The 7259-nt window shown below is 35.1% G+C and overlaps 1 protein-coding gene across 1 annotated transcript; it reads left to right on the top strand.

Moving 5' to 3' along the window:
- The first annotated feature begins 3195 nt into the window (after window positions 1–3195).
- On the top strand, window positions 3196–6848 carry LOC18427678 (Phototropic-responsive NPH3 family protein). The gene is made up of 4 exons (XM_006836726.3): window positions 3196–3892; window positions 3981–4050; window positions 4320–5462; window positions 5920–6848. The coding sequence occupies exons 1-4, from the start codon at window positions 3798–3800 to the stop codon at window positions 6625–6627; spliced, it is 2016 nt and encodes a 671-aa protein (XP_006836789.1). The 5' UTR covers window positions 3196–3797; the 3' UTR covers window positions 6628–6848.
- The last annotated feature ends 411 nt before the right edge of the window (window positions 6849–7259 follow it).

Genomic DNA, 7259 nt, shown 5'->3' with positions numbered 1-7259 from the left:
TTTGTAATCTTTGTGTAAGATAAATTATTTGGTGTGTCAAGAGATGCAGATGCTGGACCGTGTCCCCTAACAACGGACAGTGCCGATCGTACCCAAATTTTGATTTTTGGATGCAGTCTCAATGTCAATTGTAAATAGATGGTGCAAATCTTAGTGGACGATTTGCATTGTCCATTGAAAATAGATGATGTAGATATCATGGGATGATTTATGATAGATGGTGCAGATGTGAAGGGATAGAGTATCCACTGTGTGATGGATAATGTGGATATCATGGTATGATTTATGATAGATGCTGCAGATGTAAAGAGAGGATATCCACTGTGCAATGGAGATGTGCAAAAGTTATCATCAAATACAAGGAAAAAGTTTATATAAAATTGACACCTTGTAAAAAAAAAGTTTATATAAAATTGACACCTTAAAAAATGTATAACTTACGGTGTACCTTTAAAATCTATCGAAAAAGGTTGCTTTGATGTTGAAAAAACATCAAATTGATTATCTCGTCGTCGAGATGTATAGACATGGAAAATAAAGCGGGAGAGAGATTTCAAATCTTAAAAATAATTCAACTTGCAATACATTATTTGACCCATCTATTTTCAAGACTTTTATGGGTTTGTAAAACTGTTTGATTTGAATTATTATTTTTGAAATTTAAAATTTTATAATTAGAGATAAAAATAAATTCTTGCATCAACTAAGAAGATTTTTGACACGGGTCCCCTGACAAATTTTGGAAATGCACCTTATCTTATGCAAACCACATTAATAGTAAACAAAAGTACAAACTGATGAATAAAGAGATCTTCACAAAAGAGGGACATGACCGATAGTGTTCCTCTCATTATTTTATAGGCTCACGTATAAAACAAGGCGTAAAATCATTTGAAAAACGCCATAGCACACGGGACGTAATAACTTTTTCTTCTTTCCCGTGTAACCTTCACAAAGTACAACTCTCTTTTTTCTTTTCTTAATTTTGGTTTTCAAACTTAGCATTATAATTGAGGGGCCCAAAAATCTTTGAAGAGAGAATTTATAACTTGGATTGGACGCAACAACTGCAATCCCCAAATCCCAATTTCAAGCACACATCCACGTGCACAACAGGGCTTTGAGAGGCAAATTTAATCTGATGAGAGAGGAGAGAGAGAATTAATCTGATGAGAGAGAATGTTGGCACTCTATCATGCTTCTTTCAACTTTTAAGGAAAAGGCCTCCTGGAGCTCTCTCTCTCTTGCTAAACTGTTTTTCTTAATTTTATGAGTCCTCCTGTGGGAGCATAGTGTTAACCTATTACCTCACTCAAAACACCTATTTAGGATTTGTTTTGTCTAAAGTTTTGGAAACTATATTAGGGTTAGTAGATGATTATTTTCAAAATAAAAAAATTTAAATTTTTGAATTTTGTGATATTTAGATCAAGCCCTTAAAAGATTAGACAGTTTCTATTCAGTCGCATGGCATTAGCTTTTTTTTAATATATAAATAATGAGATTGTCTACGAAAGAGATCGTTTATCTTTTGTATACGGAAGTCACAATCACTTTAAATTTCAATATGGGTGGTTGTAAGAATGTCACTTATTAGACACATAATTTTAAAAAAAATAAAAAAATTTTTAGACTTCATTACTTATCTCGAGCCATTCAGTTTAACGTCTAATGAGTGAGAATGATTATGAGTACAAAAACTAAATAACCTCTTTATAGACAATTCTATAAATAATTTTATTTCAAATTTTTTTTTTGTTGAGATTATTTTATGGGTTATAGAGATCTCATCTCTAAAATTTGAGATCTAAAAAGTATCCTTAATTAAAAACAGTAAATGTACAAAATACTTCTAAAGAGCAGGAAATCTTTTGGGACTTATTTATTTATTGAGAGGGCGTGCCGTTTCGGGAGTTGCAGGGAAGAGTGGAGAAGCCTGAAAGGGAAATAAGATAATGATCGAGAATTTAGAGTGAGAAAGAGAGAGGGAATGGTCAAGAATTTAGAGCGAGAAAGAAAGAGGGAAATAAGATAATGGTCGACAATTTAGAGAGAGAAAGAAAAGGGGGGCAGAGAAAGAAAGTCGCATGCCTTACCAGTTTTACCTCTAACCTTCTTCAAATACCGGAGACACCCTTAAAAGTAAAAAAACGGGCAAAATGCTCCAGCAACTTCCTTGATCGCTTCCACCAAAGAAGAGGGATTCAGATCCCTCACTAATTTAGTCAATAATAATAATAAAAAATCCACTTATCTAAAAAAACGTTTCTTGCTTCTACCGATAGTTTGAACGAGGTTGCAACCTTAAACAATCAAAATAAGGTTTACCTCCAAAAAATTCTTACTATGGTGCGGAATCTATTTTTATCTCTAAATACAAAATTTTAAATTCTAAAAATACTTCAAATTAAATAAGTCTATAAACATGAAAATTTAAAAAACAAACGGTCTAGATAATGTATGGTAAGACATACTATTTTTAGGACTAAAAATCTCTCTTTTCTCCATATCTATAGTTCTCGATGTCGAGACGTCAATTAAACATGTTTCTAATATCAAAACAACTTTTTTTGTATAAGATGTCATTTATGATAATGTCTGAGGCAGTGTTCGTAAAATCGAACCGGAACGGTTAACCGGACAAAAACCTGAAAGCGGTTTAACTAGCCTAACCGATAAACCGGTCGATTCAACCGCTCTAACTGGGCAAGTCCCTGGCGGTCAAAAAAATATTGAAAAAAATAAATAAAAAATCTACTAAAATATGAAAAACATATGAAGAAGGATTAAAACAAAATATATTCACATAAAGTTGAAAATTAATGAAAAAAATGGATTTAACCTATTTTATATTTTTCAATAGCTATTTTTAAATTTTTCTAAAAAAGATGTGAAAATATAAAAGTGAGTATTAATGACAAAAACAATTTTTAATATTTACCATAATGTAAAAAAAATTTAAAAATGTATTACAAATCAAATTCTTTATTTTTATAAATTTATATATAATTATTTTTTTTTTTTTTTTAAAATACCTTGATTCTCCTGACCGTCCAAAACCGAAACCGGCCACTAACGGGTTCCGAGCTAACTCTGAGGATACCATCAGTTTCCACGTCAGCCGTTGATATATGATTCATTTGAATAATAATAAAGTGGCGTCTATATATGGGTTTATTAAGGCATAAGCTTCTCTTCCCAGTTCCCTATATCCCGGTTTAGAAGCCAGGAAACCAGGCTCTGACCTCGAATTCCTTGAGTTTGGTCAGCCAACTGTTTGACAAAAATGCCTCAACCAACTCAAACCCACCTCTTCCCCATGCTTTCTCTCTCTATATTTTCTCAATCTAGAAGTAGCTTACGATTCCTCTGTTTTGATGACTTATTAGCTGATCTTTGGCTTTACTCCATTCCAAGTTTCCTTGTCAAATTCAAAAAAGTTGAGCTTACACTTTCTTACTATAGAGGTCGAGGCTTCATCTGTACTGATCATTTACTTGTAGAGCTTGGATTTCCTCCATTCTAATTCACTGTTTAATTTGAAAAGGCTTGAATTTACAGTAACCCAAGAACCAGATGCTTTGTACCTGAGTTGTAGGCGCATCCATATGCTCAAAATTTTTGGTTTTGAATTCTTAAGCTTGTTAAGCTTGTTTTAAGTATTCGAATTCCCATTGGGGTACTTTTTGGGGTTCAAATTCTGATCTATGTGAAGCTCTTGTGAACTTTTTGTCATGAGTTTTTGCTGATTCTCGAATTGCGTTACAGTCTAGTTGTTGTGGTTATTGAAGGTTGGCATGGGTTCTCCAAGCCCAAAATACACTTCTTTGGGTTCGACCCCTCTCTTTACTCCAATTGTTGGGGAATTACTGAAGAAAAGGATACAGGCTTGGTATAAACAATTAACTTAATCATTTCTTGTTTTCATATTTGATAAATGTTCATCTTTGGTTTAATGAATAACTAATGTTTGTTTTCAGGAGCATTGAGACTGGTTTACCAGCAACAGTCAGAGTGTGCATTGGAGATAAAACTTATAATCTACACAAGGTTGGAAGGAGTGATTCTTTGTGAACATATAGTTCATTGAACTTCAGTTTAAAATTTTGTTTGAATATCTCCTTTTTTTTTTTTGACCTTTCTTGTTTCTTCTAGTTAGTCAGTACCCACTTATGTCAAAAAATGGATACTTAAAAGGGGCAATCTAAAATCACTTGAAATCTGAGTTTGCAGAGTGCAACTTAAAATTTGATTTATGAATTATAATTGTTCTTCAGCACTCATTTTTGTATTTTTAATTTTTGTTCTACTTTGTACAGCACCAACTTATGGCAAAAAGTGGATACTTTAGAAGTGCACTCTCAGTCTCACATGAGGCGGAGTTACCAAAGCAATTCCCTGGAGGACCACAAGCTTTTGAAATGGTTGCTCTCTTCTGCTACGGCTCTGTTCTTTTATCCATGGATCCTTTTAATGTTGCAACTCTTCGATGTGCTGCTGAATTCCTAGAGATGCATGAGGATTACAGTGCAGGAAACCTATGTGAAAGGTCTGATCTCTATCTTAACCAAGTGGTTTTACAGAGATGGGAGGATACTCTGATTGTTCTCCAAAAATCTCAAATCCTCCTTCCTTGGGCTGAAGATCTCTTAATGGTGAGTCGATGTATTGAATCTCTTGCTTTCATGGCTTGCATGGAGGTTCTAGACCCTGAGCAAAGAGGAAAACCGGTACCCAATTTGCAGGCATTGGCAAACCAGCCATGGAACTCCGAAACTGTGAGGGAAATTGCAGGTAAGGAGCTATGGATCAAGGATTTGATTGCTCTTCCTTTTGGGATTTTTGAAAGGATTATTGGTTCCATGAGAAGACAAGGAATGGAAGAGAAATTTGTAAGCCCCATCATTGTTTTCTATGCTAACAAATGGGTTCTTTCAAGGAAGACCCACTTGTATTTGGAGACTATGAGTGAAAACAATGGAATTCAACATGAAAATAGCATGATTACAGTTATATTAGATGGACTAATAGATTTGCTACCTCTTGGAAAGAAGACTGGTAGAGTAATTCCCGTAGGGTTTCTGTTCTCCCTGCTTTCAAAGGCTCTAAATCTTGATCTAAGCAGTGGAAGAAAAGAGAAGCTCAAGGCTCAGATTACCTCACTGTTACATTTTGCACAAAAAGAAGATGTTTTCCTACCTCCAAAAAGTGTGGAGTCCATTACCTCAAGCCATGAGTTTGAAACAATTGTGGATATCTTTTCAAATTTTGCATCATTATATGCACATGTCAATTCTCATGGTACATCCATAGTTGCTGATCTTTGGGATAAATTTCTTACCCAAGTTGCCCCTGATCCTTACCTAGGCCCCAGTCGATTCATGGATCTTTTGGAGATTGTGCCTATTTCAGCTCGAGAGACACATGATCATCTCTACACAGTGATTAACACATTTTTATCGGTAATCTTGCGATCCTTTATTATTCTAGCATTTCTGGATGGTTTAGCTTCACTTTGAATCGATCTTCTCTTTGTTCTGTGTAAGAAACCTATCAATCTCTTTCAATATTTCACTCCAATATTTGTATCTGTTGGTATGTTTTAGCTCCATTCTCATGGACCTGCTCTTCGTGCTATGAGTGCTGGAACGATTAGTATCTTTCAGTATTCTTTTATATAAAGAATTCTATACTCTTAGATCATTTAGGTTCCAGTCTATGGACTTCTCTTATAAAACTACTCAGATTTTTTAGCTTCAGCTCCATAATCTACTTCTCTTTGTTTGATGATTAATAAACCCATCAATTTCTTTCATTTAAAATATTTGAACCATCTGGGTATTTTTGTGTTAGTTCTATTGATCTTCTTCTCTTTATCACCATCGATCTCTAACTAGTTTAACTTCTGTTTTGTATCAGTCGCACCCTGATGCATCTCAGCATGAGAAGATATGTGTGTGCAGACACCTCAACTGTGAAAAACTATCTCAAGAGACATGCATTCAAGCTGTTAGAAATGAGTTCATGCCTTTACGACTGATCATCCAAGCTCTCTTTGCTCAACAGCTCAAAAACCATCGGGTATTTAAGGATTGCTCTGATTCTTTTCGATACATCTCTCATTCCTCTGAATTCTCTGGAAGCCAATTGGGGCAGATATATCAAAAGCCCAATAACCAAAGGGATAGCCCTTACAAACCATCAGAAAATGGGATAGAGGGAGAAGATGAAGGCATTGACGGTGCACCTTTGGGTTCTCTTTTAGAAAGGGAGATGATCAAGGATCAATCAGAGTCCATGAGACGAGAGTACGAATCAACAAGTTTTAGAGTTCAAAAGTTGGAAGAGGAGATTATGTCCCTGAAAACAAAGCTTCAATGGAGGAACCCAACAAAAGAGTCTGTTTGTTTGGATGAGTCTAGAAGGGTGGGTAAGCCATTAGGCCATGTGAGTAGTTGCATTGGTTCCATGAGTTGGGTATCTCATAGGAAATATGCTAATAGGCTTTTGAAGGTGTTTTATAAGATACGCGCGCTTGGATGGGGCAAATCAAAGAGAAAGCAAGCAGCTTCTACCCCAAATCCTTGTCATACGCTTAACCCCATACATGATATTTATGACTGCTGATGCACATGTATGAGATGGAAGCTCTTTGGCCCAAGTCCTTGTCATTTGCTTCATTCCATCCACTATGTATTAAGATGGAAGCTTTTTGTTTGGGATGTACATCTTTCAACAGACCATTTCATGCCTATAGCTTTTGTCGTCACTATCTCATGTATCTACTGATGCATTTGTTTCTTACACAGGTTGAAAAAATTCTAAGCGAAGTTTAGGATTTGGATAAACATTTCAGTATCAGAAAAGAAAAACAATCCCTTTACTTCAGTTCATAGGAAAACTTGTATAAGATGCTGGAGTTTACACCAGCTTTGGATTGATTCAGCTGAAATTTTGGGTATGACAGGCTATCAGACGCTGGCAATTGCATTCAATGTCCTTTTGGTAGAGGATAACAAACGAAACATAACTGGAATTAAAACCAAGGTTGTAAAATTCATTGGAACATACCTTAATGGCTAAGGATCGTTTCGGCTACGTAATTGTAATGATTGTCATATGGGAGTAACTGGAATTTGAGTCCAAGTAAATCACAAATAAAATTTAAGGAAGCGGAAATAACAGGAGTTACCACAAACAATGGATAACAGGCGTTTCTTCAAAAGCAATACCAAAAACAATGTGTCGTGATGTGTATC

The sequence above is a fragment of the Amborella trichopoda genome, chromosome 10 (genome assembly GCF_054954075.1).
Source record: "Amborella trichopoda isolate Santa Cruz 75 chromosome 10, AtrichopodaSantaCruz75HAP2 v2.0, whole genome shotgun sequence".
Lineage (NCBI taxonomy): Eukaryota > Viridiplantae > Streptophyta > Magnoliopsida > Amborellales > Amborellaceae > Amborella > Amborella trichopoda.
The sequence above is the reverse complement of the archived record's forward strand: the minus strand, read 5'-3'. Positions and strand labels throughout refer to the sequence as shown.